Below are 19391 nucleotides of genomic sequence, written 5' to 3'. Positions count from 1 at the left end.
TGTTTACTTTGCATTTTTCTTGTTTCTGGAGTGAAGGGTTTTACGGTGGCTGGAGTGCAAATCCTGCCACCATCCTCCTCAAAAAAGTAACCCAACTGCAGGAGGACGTCCGCAAACACAGTTGGGCACTCAATATGGATGGCCATTGGCTCATGGAGCTCCTCCGCCCTTTGACAGGTTTTGTTTTTAATCCTGCTGGGTGTCCATATCCATACACCCTCCTCACCAGAAAACGTGGTGGGTGATACGGTTTAGTTGCCGACAACCTGACCATGAATCAGGTTCGTACAGGTTTACATGGTTCCTGTAGCAAGTCACAGATCTTATCTGGTCATCTCGGTGTGTCATATGTCAATCACTTGACCAGAAGTGTGTGAAAATGGCCGACTTAGTCAATTTTTGGGAAAATCGTATAAATTCCTTCAAAATCATCTTCTCCAGACCCACCAGTCAGAATGCTACCAATTTTGGGTTACAACATAAGGACAGGATCCTGAAATTGTGAAGGCCATGCTGATGAAGTGACCGGAAGTGTGTCAAAATGACGGTGATGCAGATTCCTTCCAAAATCTTCTTCTCCAGACCCACCAGTCAGAATGCTATCAAATTTGTGTTACAACATGTGGCCAGGATGGTGATGTTAAATTGCGGAAGTCATGCCGGTTTCTTGTGATATGCTGAGTTCTCTGCTGTCTGTTAGGGATGCCTAATGTAGTATATCCACGTCTGTAATGAAAAGAGACGAATCTTCTCAAATGCTTTCTAAGGGAGTTCCTTAATTCAGATCCATACAGCAGCACAGAGAGCATGGTGCATCATATATTTTACATTTGGTCTCGACATTCAGTTTGTTATCATACCAGGCTTAGTGGTGTGCACCTGTAATCCGGCTACTCGGAGGCTTGGGTTGGAGGATCGCTTGAGGACGGGTGCTCTGTGCTGTGCCGCGCTACGAGAGGGTGTAGGGAAGCCCGAAATCATGGCGAAACCCAATCCTTATCCCTGTGTCGTAAGAGGCGACCAGGGTTGCGTCAGGAAGGGCATCCGACGTAAAACCTGTACCAAATCAGTATGCGGATCATAACGGATGATCCGCTGTGGCGACCCCTAACGGGAGCAGCCGAAAGAAGAACAACAACACATTCAGCTTGTTATTGATGAACCTTGTAAGTGCTAAATGCCTGTGCAATTCATTGATCTGCGTCGGAGTGGCGACCCATCCAGGATTGTGAACAATAGCCCAGGAGACTGCTTCAGCAGCACCTGCAATGCTCTGTACAGAGTGTGGTCCCAATGGATGGAATTCATTGATCAACAAACTTGATCTCCCCTTCTTTTTACAGGAATAGGTGTATTGTCCACTTTAGTTGCTTCTGTTCCAGTTGCCGTAAATTCAGTTTTGAGGATGCTGACTGACCTCCCAAAGACTCAATGAACTGATACTCTTGCATGGGCCTCCAAAGCACCAGGCCTGGTTGTGGCATGATGTGTTACCTTGCCAGTAAATAGATATTCAGTCAACTGTGTCTAATCAGAATTGCATTTGAACAGCATCTGTCTTGCGCACACTTCAGATCGATTCCCACTCCTATTTCACCAACTTCTGCATTCCAGCATTCCTTCACAAGGCAAGCGCAGAGGTTGAAGAGGATTATGCTGTGCAGCATACTTGTGACTTCTCATATGCCATTGTTCATATCAATATTTTCAAAGAGGATACCATTCAATCAAATATAGACCTGCAGGATATGGTGAAAGAATCCACAAGCTCAATTGTTTGATCAGGTCCTCTTGGTTTTCTTAGTGCTGTCCAAATTGCAAAGCATGACAGAGAGTTGTCGGCCTTTTTGAGGTCAATGAAGAGTAAATACGATTTTGTTCTGCACTCCTAAGACTTTATAGTATCAGTAACCCACACAAAATATTACATCTGAACAGTTTTGTCCTTTTAAAAACCCACATTGAGACTCATACAATCATTCTTCAGCCAACTCTTGTAACCACCCATGTAATGTACTTTCCCTCCTACATCCAACAGAGCATTGCCCTACCAGTTGTCACATCTGTTGAGATCTCCTTTCTTTGGGATGAGTAGTTGCATAGCATCCACTCCACCACTTGGGAACCCTATTTTCCTTCCACATTGTGTGAACTATAGGTGTACCTCATAGTAGAGGTCAAGGAAGTCATCTTCACAGCATGCTACCTTAACCATCTCAGGTAGGATAGCAGAGGTGTCCTCAGACGTTCCATTCCTCAGCTTCCCTCCAATCTCTTGCCATTATTCTTTTGATGGCAATCGAGCCATGTGTGATCATCGTAGTTACTGTCTAACTTTCTCTATTTCTGCTGCGTCATATTGCCTTTGAATGTTTAGATCCTTGCGAAGTGTCTTGTCCACCACTGCTACTTTATACTTTGGGTGTGGCGAAGGCATTTCCATATTTCTTCTTGAATTATAGCTGTTTTCACTGGTTCAAGTCTTCTTTGTTTGTGCTGCATATTCCTGATGTTCTGCCAAGCATTTTTTCCTCCAAACCTGTTCTGCTGGACTTCATAAGTTTTGGCCAGAAACCTGGCATTTTTGGCTTCCCATGTCGCTTTGTGAGCATCTCTGCATGGCCAAGGAAACGTTTGCTGATCAAACTTGCATCCAGTGCTGTCATTTGCTGCACAGTCAATTTATTGGTTTGGAAAGGAGTTCAAGTGTTTCTGTACTCTCTCTCTCTTTCTCTCTCTCTCTCTCTCTCTCTCTCTCTCTCTCTCTCTCTCTCTCTCTCTCTCTCTCTCTCTCTCTCTCTCTCTCTCTCTCTCTCTCTCTCTCACTCTCCCTCTTTCTGAATGAGGATGTTCTCACTGCTTAGTGCTGCGCACAGACTGTACTATTTCAGCTGATGCAGATGGAATGACTGACCACTTCTCCTTTGCTATACCATGTGCTAGTCTGGCTCTGGTGCATCCTTATTACTGAAAGAAGCTCCCAGTGTTGTTCGCACATTATCTACATTTCCTTCGCATCGCTGTAATCTATCAATCGTTTCCCCAGTTTCCACCCTAACGGTGTACAACAGCTTTTCTTTCATGTCATCCTCACTTTAATTTGAAGCAGTTGGTGAGTAATGTGACACTCGGTTCCTCACTTTACAGCTGCATCCAAGCATCTTCTGCAGCCCTGCCTGATAATTGCAAAGCCAATGAACCAGTGACGTACCACTTCTTTGATTTGAGATGTTGCCTGGTTTGCTTGTTAATGTCATTATTAATTATAGATCCTGATTTGGCACACAGTCAGATCATTCAGAGGGAGGAAGACTAGTCGTTCATTCCAAGCATGGTTGACTTTTCCCAATCTTCAGTATGTGGGCTACCAACACGCTCCAATTGATTATCTTTACCCTTTCTGGATGCAAAACAGGCATTGAGGCTCCTAGTATCACTGATGGCTCATTTGATGGTATCTCATCAATGAGCTTGTTCTTTTCTGCCCATGCAGGTTGCATATTTTTCCGTGGAAGTGGGGAGGGATCCAAAGCTAGACTGTGGTAAGTGTACTATGGTCCGTGTGTTTCAAGTAGGTGAGATTGCCATGTAACAGGGATCTGTCAGAGTAAGTCATGGCGCTGAGGAGGCAGCATATGTAATTTATGGACAGGGTAGACAGATTAATTAAGTATGTGTATGCAAAACCTCTTGTTTGTGGGTGGGGCTATGTCAGGACTTCCCATCACAGAGGCACACGTCACGTGTGAAAAAAGGCCAATTATGATCTCTTTGGCCAGTGTGTTCCAGCCATGGCGGCACAGTGTGCTGTGGAGCCTGGAGGAAAAGATGTACGTTTACTTTTATAGGGGCCACTCCCGTGGGCAGCACCCAAGAGAGAGACTTTGACCAGAGAGTCCGTGAGTCCACGAGACAGTCCATGACCACAAGAGAGGACAAGGCGAAGCTTGTGAGAAAACTCGATCCACAAAAAGGACTGGAGTTGACCCACAGAGTCCACCAAAGAGTCCACCAGGGTCCACGAGTGGAGGAATAGGAGATACTCATGCATGAGAGAACTGAGTCACCTAGGAGAGAACAGAGAGGCTCATGTACTGGAAAGGAGGATTAAGGCCTTGCTTGGAGAAGAAGCCCAATGTGGAATCGACCCAAGCTGGGATCACCCTGTGTTTTTGGAGAGTTTGGAGGAAGAATACGCAGGCCTCACTCTAAAAAGGACAAAGGGGACCACGTGGCCTGGTTGAAGGCCTACTCATCCTTGGCCCTGCTCCTGGCCATTTTACTTTGTTTTGGCACCATCGTTACTGACTCTCATTGTACATCTGTTGTCTAAAACTGTCTGCATTGTGTTGAACTGCATCCACTCTGTGCATCAGAGAAAAGGAAGGCCCATCTGCATTATTGGCGTGTTGTGAAAGTTTGGCACCTAACGGGTTATGCTTTGAGCTTTTATTTCTCCACAATTGTTTATAAGTTCACGTATTCCCATTCCCCTCCTTGTGTCTTTTGACTCGCTTGGTTTGTTCCGTTTCTCACAGCGTCTTATCAACCCTTTTATCTGTGCTTTTCATTAAAAAAAATCATTTAAAAGGTAAGCGTGTTTCAGCCATCTGCTTTCCGTGTGTGTTTACCATCATTTCAGCTCATTTGTTAGCGACCTTGAGGAACGGTAAGTTGAGTGATATTGAATGCGGTGCCAGAAGACCGTTTTGACCATCTCTCAGGCTGAAAGGTCCCGGCTCTGAGGAATTCCATAAAAACGGATATCGGATGTGACAATATGTTGGTGCATGTCAAGATAATACATGGACTTGATTTGAACTTCTTCCTCTCTTGAGTGTAACTCTGACCAGTTTTGAGGTCCAGGGTTTCCAATGCTCTCCTACTGCCTTTCATTCTGCTTTGGTGGGACGAGCAAATACTATATTGTCGGATCGACTGGTCACCCATCGCATCAAGAGCTTTTGCTACTCCTGAAGATCGTTGACCCCTTCCACATAACACTTTATGGTAACTCCCTTTCCTCTGTCTTTCTTAGAAGGGAAGCTGGTGGAGGTTGTCCACTAGCTGTCAGCACTACACTCCATCCTATTTGGTAATTAGCATTTCCAAACCACTTTATTTCTTGCAGATCTATTACTTTACTGAGAGCTTGGTATCTGCCCAGATTTCTTACTACTTGGTTTATTCGGCAGTCTTCAGCTTGTCTTCTTTGCCTTGCCATCTAGCCAAGGCCTTCAACGTTTATTAAATATCTCATGCTACATGAACCCATGAATCATACTGCAAATCTTCCCATTGTTTTGTGTGCAAATTATGATCATGCCGAGGAGATCTGCAAGCTCTTGGTGTGCGAGCATGTAAGGGATGAGCCAAGTGGAACGATTATATCACCATGTACCAGGCCTCTGGATGTGTGGACACACACACACACACACACACACACACACACACACACACACACACACACACACACACACACACACACACACACACACACACACACACACACTGCTTGCACTTCAATTTCCAACATTTTGATTCAAGACGTTCAGCAGTGCTTGCTGGCAGGAAGTCACACTGCAAAGTGAAGTCAGTTTGTCTGAGAGATAATGCCAAACCACACTGTCTCGTTTGATGGAAATCCAGGAATTGAACAGTTCACAAGGAATCAGACGGATCTTCAATGCAGGAGCAGATGCAGATGCAGATGCAGATCCTCATACCATGAGGCCCATCAAACCTGCACAATCTTACCAATAATCATGTATCCCTCAATCTGAAATGCCTCTCGATATGTACCTATCCATTTGTACTTTAAACCTATCTCCTGTGTCTGGTGCTACCACATTTCCAGGGAGACTCTTCCAGACATTCAGTACTCTCTAAGCGAAAGACCCCTGCCTGACTACCATCCGAACTCTTCCTAACCCTCAAGCTGTGGCCCTTGGATCCTTATATCACTGTCAATGTGCAGAAAAAAAAAACTTCTCCACTTATTCCTTCTTGAGCCTACCATGAATATCTCATGCATTCCTGTCATATCCCCTCGTAATCACCACCTTTGTATTGCATCTCGGTTTGCGTGGTTGCCTTTGCTTGCACGAGGCGGAAATGTACAACTCCACCTCACTATTTGCATCAGTTATGACTTGTTTTACTTCGTTTCCCTCAGGCATCTATTGTTACTGCAACTGTTGTTACAGCAATTTATAAGGTTGTTTTTTTCTCTCTTTAAATGTTGTAATGACATTTGAGCTTGTAAAAACAGTGGGCCAGTTCGGTTCAGCTCCAAACCACCAAGTTCCTGCCAGAGTTGAGCATTGGCTCATTGACTAAAAGCCACCATACAGGCCTGAGATTGAGCAAGGGCCAGCCTGTGCTCCTTGGGTGAGACAAGCTATCAGCTAACGTGCTTGCAAAGCCAGCATGGGGCTCCGAAGGTGTTACACAAACATTTGCTTCCACACCTTCTGCTGAGAAGCCAGCAGGGTTCCCGGTTGAACCGGTTGAGTATTTATCCCTTTTGCCATCTACCGATTCATAGTGATGATACGGGTGTCATTGTCGAAGTGGTGTGTCAGCTGTTTACATCCGCTCGGCAAGCTGAAGCCACGTACAAAATGGTTGACTGTGATTTTAAGGTCCTTCTGTCCTTTGAGTGATGCACGGTCCAACACCTATTGATGTCAACTTTCCTCTCAATAGTTCACTTGGCTTTACTACTGAGAAATGATTTTTCTTGCAGACCAATGTCAAGCCCACGTGGTTCCTTTGGCATGTTTACATCAGGTAAGGCACTCAGGAATTTTTCTTCCTCGTTTAAGGAAGAAATCTCGAGCAGCTGCCAAGCAGAGGGTGAAACCTCCCGTATCGTTGCCGTTTGTGCCAGGTGGTTGCTTAACGCAGGTCGGGCCATGTCACAGAGTATCCATCGATCAATCGATTACTCATTTGTACTTACCGGTCTTTCGATGAACGGTGCACACATTGATGTCTTGCATGTGAAACACCAGGATGACAGTTTATATCTGGGTAAAGATTCAAACCCTGGCTCGACAGCTCAGAGGCGATTATGCGTACGTCTCGGCTATCCAGCCAGCCCACGTGCCCACGTGATCTATGCTTTATCCTTTTATTTTGTATTTTAAAATTTTCCTCAAATACCTGCCATTCCATCGTCTCATTCCAACTGATCGACCTGATGTAGCTTTGCTGTTCATGCGTACATACCCTAGTTTGGTATGTACGTGTTAAAACCAACAGCCTGATGGTCCAACTGACCACATGGGATATTGCGAAGTGGCATGGAGCAAGAACACCATCGAATACTAGAATGTGTGAAACTCAAAAGCCAACATAATAATGTATGTGGCACTTGGTCTGATAAGTTATTTTATGCCTGAACACAGAGGATAGAGGAAAGGAATAAGGGACAAAAATCAGGTGAGGGTATCCATACATACTTGCATTTGTTTTACTTTCTCTATTTCCCTCCTCTCTTTGTCTTTCTCCCTGTCTCAACCTCTGTAGGTCAGCTGAAATTATCTGTGGAGATGGGAGAGGCAGAAATCTGTGCACATGGTAGGTTATATTTGTAACAAAATTATCCATTGCCACGTTGTTGTGATGGCGTCTTTGTTTTGACATGATTATACAATGTCCATCTCGTGGCCGATTGTATGTTATTAAAGTCTCAATTTTGAATGGTCTCCCAATTCGAGCCTTGGGCAACTGTCTTGTGAACCAAAGAAATAATTGCATTTCCTTCGAAGCTCCTCAAACTAGAACAGTGACATGTTCAACCAGGACAATTACTGCCTGTCTCTTTACTACCAAACGTGTGTGTGTTTTCTGACCTGCTGTCCTACAGTTATGGAAGCAAAGAAGCTGACAAGGAGACAATACCAGGCTTGTGATTCTTATGTCAAGGTGAAAGTCTTCTATGGTTATGGTGTTGGTCGTGAATATAATTGTAGCGGGGGCAACTTCGCAACTTCCCACCCGCTTCTGCCATCCCATTTTAACCTCCTCAGTCCTGGCTATATGTTTATATCAGGAACGTCTGCACCAGAAGGGCCTCTGGGTCAAGGTGGAGCAGGCAATTTAAAAAATAAAAAAAATACAAAAATTCAGTCCAAATGCTGAACAAAAGGAGCAAGGACGATGTACGAGGTGTTTGTTGTACAGAACATCTTGCTCCATCGAACTCGATTATGATTATTATTCTTTTTTTATGCTTGCAAACCAGTATGGCTTAGGAAAAAAAAGGATTGTTCTTGCTGGGGTTTCTATTATTGTTATTTCGCTGTTTTTTATTAAACTTTTTCTCGAAAATCGCGACATCAATAAACTTAAAACTTCACAGGGTTGTTACAACTCATCTGATTGAGAGCAGATCCTCCAGTGAAGCTGCTTGATCCAAAGCTTTTAACATTTTTTTTTTTTATCTCCGATGGTCTTGGGTCAAGCCTGGTGTTGGCGCAGTGGTAAGGGCAGTGGCTTGGGACCCAAGAGGTCCTGAGTTCAAGCCCCGTTGGGACACTGAATTAATATATGTATGTATATGTATATATTTAATGTGTATATATTGTGACGGATTCGCGCCCGCCGGCGTGCTGACGGCCACGTAACTCGAATCGCGGCACGTCGCCCACCGGACGGACAATCCAGTCGTGACCCTCTCGGACTAACGCCGGGAACCAGTCACGGGTGGACCTTTCGGTCTCACCGCGATCGAGCCAATCGGCCCCCGCGTGGGATAGGGTTGCTCGCCAAATTCGACCTACCTAAGTACCCACACGGAGGGTAGACCGGGCGATCGCACCTCGCCGCAGGTCGACTTCGGACACGGGCCACTTAAGCGACCCGTTCCGTACTATCGGGATAACCGAGCGGTGTTATTCGTCGACCTCGACGGTTCGATTAATTATCGGGCGTCTTAGTCCACTACCAACCCTTTACGTGAAGCAAGATGAGGATTCAATGAGAGAAATGACGAAGCGAAGCGGGAAACAGTTCAACATAAAGCACATTTATTCGCGATGAACGGAAAGCACACATATACAATTCCACCAAAAGCACATAGAAAAGAAGAAGAACACAATACAAATGCGACAATGCAGATCTAATACCGATTACGCGAGCACACGGCAACACTTATACAATTTTACTTCACAGACGGCGCCGACAACACATATTCCCAAAGCAAGGAAAAGAACACCCTCAAGGATGAGGCGGGCCTGAGGCCGAGACCGGGTCGGGCCTACCCGTCTGGTGATGAGACGCGGAGCGGCGATGGTGCCTCAACTCCGCGGGCCTCGCGGACAGTGTCTGGTAGGGGGTGGGAAGGGGGCCCCCTTGGTCGCACTATCTCAGCACGGGGGGGGGGGGGAAACAGGAGGGGGTTGCTGATGCTCGGGGAAAGGAGGATTTTTACTCTGTCTCGAGTCCCGCGACGAGCGTCTCCACCTCCACCAGGTCGCGCCGTCGGCCTCCCTGGTGTGCAGCTCCCGGCACGACGCGAGCACCCCCTCGTCTGCCTTCGCCGCCTCTCCACAGCTCCGTCCTCTTCGCTCCGACTCCAACGCACACGACGACGACCAACTCTTATTTTCACTTGACTGACGAACGCGGTCGCTTATATAAGCCCCGTGGCTTCGCTCTCTCATCTTTGACCCCCTGCCTTCGACCTTTCACCTCGCTCCCCATTAGCCCGAGAAAAAGTGGGCGTGAATGCATTTTGATCCATGAATTTGCATATAGCGACCGCCCTCCACCGCCCTGGAGGCGGGGCCAAATCGCCCCTCGCTCACTGATTGGACGGCACAAAAGTGGGCGTGTGTCGTTTTTGATCCGTTTTTGGAGCGGAAAATCCGTGGTTTTGTACACGCTGTTCGGCGCGCGCCCTGCACGAGTCCAATACCGGTACCCACAAGCGGCGCAAGAACGGTGGCGATGCGACGGTTGCGAGGTGTGACGGGAAAGGTCGTGGCTGTTGTGGTGAAGCGGCGTTGTGGTGGGTGGTTGTTGTTGTGACGACTGTTGAGACGCGGTTGGCGGTGGTAACAATGGCGGTTGGTCCAAAATAAAGATAGCAAAAGAAAAACGGCTATCCTGAAGAGTCGCAGCACGCATGAATGACATGTATTCCCACTAGACAACGGGTTTGGGCCTAACTACACATATACTTACTGAGATATCTCACCTAAGGGACCTGAATGGTGGTTTGCGAATTTGGTAACCACAACACTACCCCCTCCCCTTTTTACAGACTCGTCCCGAGTCGTCAAATTTTCGTGTGCCATCATGTGTAGTTTTCCCCTAGTACATTTTACCTACGGATCCCTGAGTGCGACATTCATGGTATTCGTGTCCCCAAAATAAATAACCTGAGGGCTGCGTAACTACCTAAACAAACTCACTCACACGGACGACTTAAATAAAATTGCCGGCGCTAGGACAGACATGCCGGGGGCGCACTCATATTTACAGTACATCTTAACCTTAACTTACAAATTTTACACTAAACCATGGCCCAGGATCAATGAACTCTGCAAAAGAAAGCAGTTAGCAGGGAGCCAGGCTGCTCGCATGCAGTCTCTGGCTCAAAACAATGCAGGTGACAGGGAACGTGGCTGGCTGCTCACACGCAGTCCAAGGCCTTCCCTTTTGAACTGAACGCAGTGAACCACAACGGTGCATGGGCTGCACAACGCAGTCTCCGTGCCAGCTCAAGTGGCACACGCAATGAACACAACGAATGGATGGATGAACACAAACACGGTGCACGGGCCGCCACTGCAGGCCCGTGTTGTAGCTGCCAACAGGGCAGTTCTCGCAGCTTGCAAACTGTTGCATTGCGGATCCTGGCGCACATGGAAATGAACAGGGGGGGGGGGGGCAAAGCAAAATTGAACGGGGCTGGTGAACGTGGGCAGTGGGCATGGCATGGCAAAGGCAGCAGGCAAACACAGCCCGCAGAAGAAGGCCGCTGCAGGCAAACACAGCCGGCAGATGAACTGGCCGGCACAGGCCTTGCAGAAAAACAGCCAGCAGATGAACTGGCCGGCACAGGCCTTGCAGCAACACAACAGCTGCCGATGAAGTGGGCCGGCACAGGCCTTGAAGAAAAAACAGCCAGCCGGCAGATGAAGTGGGCCGGCACAGGCCTTGCAGCACAGCAGCTGCAGATGAAGTTGGCCAGCCTTTGCCGTTCCGTGGAGGTTGGTGGAGGGAGTGCGGTGGTGCTGGCCACTTGGAAGGCGGGCTCGGACCTACCTACCTGTCTCCCTCCCACCTATCGCCTTTGCCTGTCACTGTACATACCCACTCCCTTAATTTGTCAAACCCCAATTTAGCCCCAACTTAATTTTTTTTTTAACTCCCCCACTATAAATCGTCCCCAAACCCCCTTTATCGTCCTTGTTCGGCTAACCTATCCTGTCACTAGCCTACTCCCAACCCCTACGTTCCCTTCCCGGAGGGGAATAAGGGAGAGCTAACGTCTTGTGCCGAGGCCCAACGAAGCCTCAGGATGGCCTCCCCAGAGTTCGGCGATCTAACCCAAAGTGGGTCCAGCGGCCCACAACGAGAGCGAGGGGATGGATGGTGCGGAGGGGTACATCTCCTAATCTACCCTAACCATTTAACTGTTAAACTACCCCAGGGCTTTCAACAAGCACCTCTCGCTTAAACTATTGGTTCTAACAACCCAGATTCCCGTCGCCTGTGTTGGTGTCCTCACAATTTCGGGCCTCGCCCCCCAATTTTCTCTCCGTGCCCTCACACGGTCTCATGGCTGGGACACGTGGCTCCCTTTGGCAGGCACGACCCTCTGCCGATTCTCCCGCTATGGCACCCCCGGGCACTACACTGCCTCCGAGCCTACCAGCTCCCTAACACCGGAGAGTGCCCCCCATGGCACCTACCCTGAAACGCACACGTGGCAGGCTGGCTCCCCGGGCCCCTTTCCGAGGGTCACCCGTGCCCACAACACTGCCCACGCGGCTAATGGCGCCCCGGGCCCCCGCACCAAGCAGGTGCACCCGTGCCCACTACTCTATCCCGGCCCCCCATGGGCCCATGGCCTACCGCGGCCGACTAGCCTGGTGCCCGGGGTACCCACTCAGCGATACTCACCTTTCGCAGCCACGCTCCCAAGCCCGTCAACAGGGCTCCTGCACCCCTCCAAATGGGTATCGAGCCTACACACCCACCAACAACAAAACGACTTCCATTTTTCAATTTGACTAACCCCCTAACTCAATCCACACTGACCCCGGGGTCCCTTGGGCGGGAGTCACCCCTCCCCCCAATCACTCATCGCACCATGCATTCCCCATTCGCTCCACTCACACAGACCCGCTGGCCTCACTCATTCACCAAGCACATGTACTCACCTCACAACCCACAACTCTTCAACACACACACCGCTGAACTCTGCCATCCTCCTAACTACCTCCCCTAACTAACTCGTGCTCCCACGTCGTCCCTTACACTATAGCACGTTCCTTTTAACACTACGTAGCTAAGCTACGTCAACTCTACACATCCAAAGTCTGTCACTGTCTCAAATCATCAAAAATCATTTCCCATTTCCCAACCTAAAGCTCACTAAATCCCTCTACCTAATCCATTCCATGGACTCTATGAGGACTGACCCCTGCCCCATGAAGTCGGTCTAACTAAGCTAACCCTTCCCCCTCACTAGTTTCCATCCTGTGCCCAGGTCAAGGGGGTCTTCCACCCCTTGCCCAGGAATCCTGTGCACCCGAAAGTGAGGCTTGTTGTTTGTTCTTGTTTTTTTTTTTTTGTTTTTTTTCATGCGCAGCACCAGCGCGGCAACTCGGAGCTCGCGCACTTTGCACCTGGCCGTGACGTCATGCAGCTGCACGTGTTCCTCGTCCCTCCTTGGACGGTACCATCAGGCAGGGATACCCCTCCTGCCGGATTCCAACCCCATGTGCAGCCATGACGTCACCGTGCGCATAAAAAAAAAAACACAAGCCCCACGTCTCGAGGGGTTCCCCACGCGAACACGTGTGCTTTGCCCGTTGGAGCTTAACACACACGATCGCGTGGAGAACCCGTCCGGTCCAAATCCGAAATCCTGCCTAAACTTTGTCCGTCCGCGGGATCGGCAAATCCACCGCGTGCGTTTCCGGACCGGGACTTCACTCTCGCAAGCGAGCACGTGGCGGCCTCGTGCGTTGCACAGCACGGACCGCGTGCTCACTGCTGGGTGAACCCGGCACGGTCCCCGAAACAACTACAGCCGCTACTCGGCTTTCTTTACTCGCATGTCGCCGTCGTCGTCTCCATTCCACACACGCACTCCCGCGTGTTACGACGCTCACACTCCATTCCATTAAATTCACACCGGGAGACGCGGCTGCGTGCTCCCGCATGCCAACCGACATCTCCCTCACATACCGCTCTCTCACACACACGGTCTCCCTTGCACAAACCATACCACTCACACGTGGTGCTCCATTCACTCGCGCAGGGGCACTCACCCGCGGTGCCTCACTCACACACGCGGGGGAACTCACCCGCGCTGCTTCACCCACACACCGTGCCTCACTCATACACGCGGGGGAACTCACCCGCGGTGCCTCATCCACACACCGTGCCTCACTCAAACACGCGGGGGCACTCACCCGCGGTGCCTCACCCACACTGGCCGTTTCACTCACACACACAGCCTCATCCACACACGGCGTGCTGGGAAGCACGTACTCTGGCACCATCGCCACCACACCACTCACACACGGGGTCGCTTCCACACACGGGGACGCACTCACACCTTGCACCACACACACAGGGACAACCACACTGGGGATTTGCGTCCCCACAAGGGTCTCCGGGGCCTCTATACCCCCCAAGCTCTCCGTGCACCTGTCCACAGCACTCCTCCCCTCGACCTCGCAAAGCACGACCGAACTCACCTGGTCGTGACTCGCCTCAAGGGGGCATACTCCCTCCCCTCTTTCCTGGAGGAGGCCATCCAGGTGCTCGCACTGGGTCCCTACACGCTCCGCGAGCTCACCCCCATTATCCTCCACTACCTCCGTGTGTGTGTGTGTGCGTCACTTACCCCGTCATCATCGTGCAGTCTCTCCTCTATTTTTTCTGTCTCCCGTGTCTCTATACATTTATAAGTTTCTGTTGTCGTCACCTCGTGTCTCGTCTCACACGTTTTAGTCTCCCCATTTAATTTTTCCCTTTTGGTCACCGTCGATTCTTCTGTCACGACCCACGCCCAACACGTCCCCCGAATTATTTTTTTACCCGCCTCCACCGCGGGCCTGTCAGCCGTTGCACCCCCTTCCAGCTCGTTTGCTCCCACACGTGGAGTCGCCATTCCCAGCTCCCTGGTCACGGCCTTCATGCCCGCCTGCAGGCATCGGCCCATGTTCTGCGTCTCACCCCGCAGCTCTTTCATTTCTTCCCTCATTTGCTTGTTCATTTTGTTTGTGTTTGTATCCATCTTTTCGTTTATTTGTTGTGTATTCGCATCCATCTTTTCGTTCATGTTCGCATTTATCTTTTCGTTCATGCCTTTCATTTCGTTTTTCATTTCATTTGTCATTGCCGCCAGCATGGCGCATAGCTGGGCCATGTCGGGTGCGCTTGGGTGAGCCGTTTCGGCAAGGGTCGGGGGGTTTTGGTGGAGAGGGGGAAGGGAGGTGTCATACACCGCGGCCGCTGCCGCACCCATTTCGGGCTCTGGGTTCAGTTGGGCGAGTTCGTTTTCCTGTACAACCAACATTTCCTGCACGGGGATTCATCCTGAGCCATGGATTCTACACATTCTACATCCAATTCTAATACCCCCGGCTCCCGCTCGCCTTGAGACGCCATCTTGCTTCTCGTGAAGGGTTAATTTCGCTCGCTCGTAATTTGGAGGGAATCGGGGGTCGCTTCTCTCACCCCTGGACCGATTCCCGTGAATTTAGCTGGAGACAGGAGAGCCCGTTTTCCTGTTCTCCGTTACCAGTGCCGCGAGGAGGGCGATGGATTTGTATCGCACGACCTGACACCAGTGTTACGGATTTGCGCCCGCCGGCGTGCTGACGGCCACGTAACTCGAATCGCGGCACGTCGTCCACCGGACGGACAATCCAGTCGTGACCCTCTCGGACTAACGCCGGGAACCAGTCACGGGTGGACCTTTCGGTCTCACTGCGATCGAGCCAATCGGCCCCCGCGTGGGATAGGGTTGCTCGCCAAATTCGACCTACCTAAGTACCCACACGGAGGGTAGACCGGGCGATCGCACCTCGCCGCAGGTCGACTTCGGACACGGGCCACTTAAGCGACCCGTTCCGTACTATCGGGATAACCGAGCGGTGTTATTCGTCGACCTCGACGGTTCGATTAATTATCGGGCGTCTTAGCCCACTACCAACCCTTTACGTGAAGCAAGATGAGGATTCAATGAGAGAAATGACGAAGCGAAGCGGGAAACAGTTCAACATAAAGCACATTTATTCGCGATGAACGGAAAGCACACATATACAATTCCACCAAAAGCACATAGAAAAGAAGAAGAACACAATGCAAATGCGACAATGCAGATCTAATACCGATTACGCGAGCACACGGCAACACTTATACAATTTTACTTCACAGACGGCGCCGACAACACATATTCCCAAAGCAAGGAAAATAACACCCTCAAGGATGAGGCGGGCCTGAGGCCGAGACCGGGTCGGGCCTACCCGTCTGGTGATGAGACGCGGAGCGGCGATGGTGCCTCAACTCCGCGGGCCTCGCGGACAGTGTCTGGTAGGGGGTGGGAAGGGGGCCCCCTTGGTCGCACTATCTCAGCGCGGGGGGGGGGGGGGGAAACAGGAGGGGGTTGCTGATGCTCGGGGAAAGGAGGATTTTTACTCTGTCTCGAGTCCCGCGACGAGCGTCTCCACCTCCACCAGGTCGCGCCGTCGGCCTCCCTGGTGTGCAGCTCCCGGCACGACGTGAGCACCCCCTCGTCTGCCTTCGCCGCCTCTCCACAGCTCCGTCCTCTTCGCTCCGACTCCAACGCACACGACGACGACCAACTCTTATTTTCACTTGACTGACGAACGCGGTCGCTTATATAAGCCCCGTGGCTTCGCTCTCTCATCTTTGACCCCCTGCCTTCGACCTTTCACCTCGCTCCCCATTGGCCCGAGAAAAAGTGGGCGTGAATGCATTTTGATCCATGAATTTGCATATAGCGACCGCCCTCCAACGCCCTGGAGGCGGGGCCAAATCGCCCCTCGCTCACCGATTGGACGGCACAAAAGTGGGCGTGTGTCGTTTTTGATCCGTTTTTGGAGCGGAAAATCTGTGGTTTTGTACACGCTGTTTGGCGCGCGCCCTGCACGAGTCCAATACCGGTACCCACAAGCGGCGCAAGAACGGTGGCGATGCGACGGTTGCGAGGTGTGACGGGAAAGGTCGTGGCTGTTGTGGTGAAGCGGCGTTGTGGTGGGTGGTTGTTGTTGTGACGACTGTTGAGACGCGGTTGGCGGTGGTAACAATGGCGGTTGGTCCAAAATAAAGATAGCAAAAGAAAAACGGCTATCCTGAAGAGTCGCAGCACGCATGAATGACATGTATTCCCACTAGACAACGGGTTTGGGCCTAACTACACATATACTTACCGAGATATCTCACCTAAGGGACCTGAATGGTGGTTTGCGAATTTGGTAACCACAACAATATATACATATATACGTATATATAATGTGTATATATAATGTGTATATATAATGTGTATATATAATGTGTATATATAATGTGTATATATATATATATATATATATATATATATATATATATATATATATATATATATATATATATATATATATATATATATATATATATATATACCAAGTCGAAAACACCAGGGGGTTGACTCAGCCTGTCATCCTTCCGAGGTCGGCGAAATGAGCACCAGTTGTACTGGGCCCGGTGTATGCCCCGGTTAGAATAGGTGTACCATATCCCTGTGTGTCGTAAGAGGCGACCAGGGTTGCGTCAGGAAGGGCATCCGGCGTAAAAACCTATGCCAAATCATTATGCGGACAACAAAACGAATTTCCATACCGGATCGGTCGAGGCCCGGGTTACCAACGACCGCCACCGGTACTGGTGGTCAGCAGGGTACCAGTGGAAATTGTGCTACTGCTGGGCGAAGGAGGAGAATGAGACGGGGAAGGCGAGTCCGGAGGTAGTGGGAGAGGGGGAAGGGTAGAATTGTGGAGGTGAGAGTTGGAACTCTGAATGTTGGGACGATGACTGGCAAAGGGCGAGAGTTGGCTGATATGATGGAGAGAAGAAAGGTGGACATACTGTGTGTACAAGAGACCAAGTGGATGGGGAGTAAGGCGAGGAGCATTGGAGGTGGTTTCAAACTGTTCTACCATGGTGTGGATGGGAGGAGAAATGGTGTCGGGACGGTCTCAACAAGAGAAATGTGGAAGGGCAAATGGTGGTAGAGTTTGCAAAAAGAATGGAAATGGCAGTGGTAAAAGAAGAAGGAGGAACACAGGGTGACATACAAGAGTGGAGGAAAGTGCACACAGGTGGATTACATCTTCGGGAGAAGGATGTTGAACCGCCAGGCAGGAGGAGAAGAGGAAGGCCAAAGAAGAGGTTCATGGATGCGGTGAGGGTGGACATGCGGGTGGTTGGAGTGTCAATGGAAGATGTGGAGGATAGAGCGAAATGGAGACGGTTGGCCGCTGTGGCGACCCCTCACGGGAGCAAGCCGAAAGAGGAAGAAGAAGAAGAGGTCTTGGGTCAACCATAAAGGAGACTATTGCAATATGTTATCGGCTCAACTGGTACACAGTATATTGGTTATAGGCTAAACTGGTGTATATGTTGGTTATGAATGATTGTAGGCTGGCAGGATAGCCGAGACTCTTGAGAGATACGGAGAGATTCCCGACCCAGCTATAAACTGTCAATCCGGTGTTTCACAGGCAGAGCGATTCATCAATGTGTGTGCCGTCCCTCGGATGGACATTAAACGTCCTGTCCCTCGTACCACCCTCGTTTGGTATGTACCCTAGTTTAACATCCACCAACCATTAGTTGGTGGATGTCAAATATCCCAATGTGTCCATCGCGAAAAGTATGGAAGAATCACCAACGCTGAACAAAGTACAATTTTCTGCTCTAACCTACAGGGGGCGCTGCATCAGCAGCACAGCTGTGCCCCAGCGAATGATTCCCCCCAGCCAAGTGCTGCTTACGAAAGAAGAATTGGTTATTACGATTATGATTTGAACACTTGTGACCATCTCCCATAAATTCCTTTTCTTAACAATCAAGATGACGTCTGTAGCAACTGAACGATTCATGCCAATTTCGACACCAAAGACCGCTGTTTGTAAGTTTGTAAATTTGTTGGTGTTTCATGGTTTCTTCTTATAACTTGAATCGTTACAAATTACCAATTTATCATCATTGCCACAGGAATTGGGCGATCTACATGCAGCACTGTAATACTTTTCCTGGAGTGCAGTAAATTAAGGAAAGTAAAATTGAGAAAATTGAGCAGAATTAAGAGAATTCTGAAGCAGATGGGACAATAGGGGGTCTGGATGAACTTGAAGGAAGGGAGATCTCGCCATGGATCACCAATGCGTAATATGTAGATGGAAGCAGTCTCTCACTTTATTGTATGACAAAGACAACATTCACAATTGTACTTTCTGTCACTTCAGCTTGCCATGGTACCTGATGGAGACCAAGAGAGGAGGCAGAAAACGAGAACCGTGTGTGATTGCCGGAGCCCTGTCTTCCAAGAATTTTTCATTTTGTAAGTTGTGCTCGATAGAGAGTCGGAAATGATCTTCTGTTGTGTCTAATGCTTATCAAAACACACAAGGATACAATTAGTACATGGGTTGTTCTATTGAAAGTTACACTTTTACACATGTCTGGAAAGGCTGATTCGGGTGGAGTGTTACCTCCGCAATTCCAATGCTTACAGACAGTTTTATTTATTCATTTCTTACCAAAATGTCTCACTCGTATGAAATAATCCTCCATAATGAACAAGTATTCACTCTACCATTGCTTGAGGGTGTGACCTCCGACCGGTCCTGGCAATCGGCTTTCTTCTGTCACAATCTGCTCAAAACATCTCAACAGGTGTGGCAGGTTTTGCTGCAAGTCAGTGAAGAATTTAATGAATTTTAACAGCCCTCCCCCTTTGTCCTAAAATAAAATTTTTCCTTGCCTCACTCGAGCACTTCCATAACTGGCTGCCATATTTTTTTAATGTCCTTCGACAGAACTTGAGGCAATGCTGCATGACAGCCATCCAGAAAAAGGCTTGGTGTTGGCTTAGCAGTTAAGGTGCTTGGCTTAAAATCCGAAGGTCT

General features: G+C 49.3%; 1 protein-coding gene across 8 annotated transcripts in view; it reads left to right on the top strand.

Annotated features, from left to right (window-relative positions):
* The window catches only part of LOC147012795 (uncharacterized), a 104769-nt gene that overhangs the window by 11985 nt on the left and 73393 nt on the right, over positions 1-19391 (top strand). For 3 of the 8 annotated variants that reach the window (XM_085853987.1, XM_085853990.1, XM_085853988.1), the window contains exons 2-4: positions 7534-7584; positions 7874-7932; positions 18729-18823. In XM_085853987.1, the coding sequence (XP_085710113.1) occupies positions 7534-7584; positions 7874-7932; positions 18729-18823 (205 nt within the window). Of the gene's footprint in view, positions 1-6568; positions 6793-7533; positions 7585-7873; positions 7933-18728; positions 18824-19391 lie in introns of those variants that run through there. The other 5 variants (XM_085853991.1, XM_085853992.1, XM_085853989.1 and 2 more) reach the window with 4 other exon arrangements.

The sequence above is a fragment of the Eptatretus burgeri genome, chromosome 14 (assembly GCF_056783735.1).
Source record: "Eptatretus burgeri isolate ZD-2024b chromosome 14, Ebu_testis_v1, whole genome shotgun sequence".
NCBI classification, from domain to species: Eukaryota; Metazoa; Chordata; class Myxini; order Myxiniformes; family Myxinidae; genus Eptatretus; species Eptatretus burgeri.
This window is presented reverse-complemented; position numbering and strand designations above follow the sequence as displayed.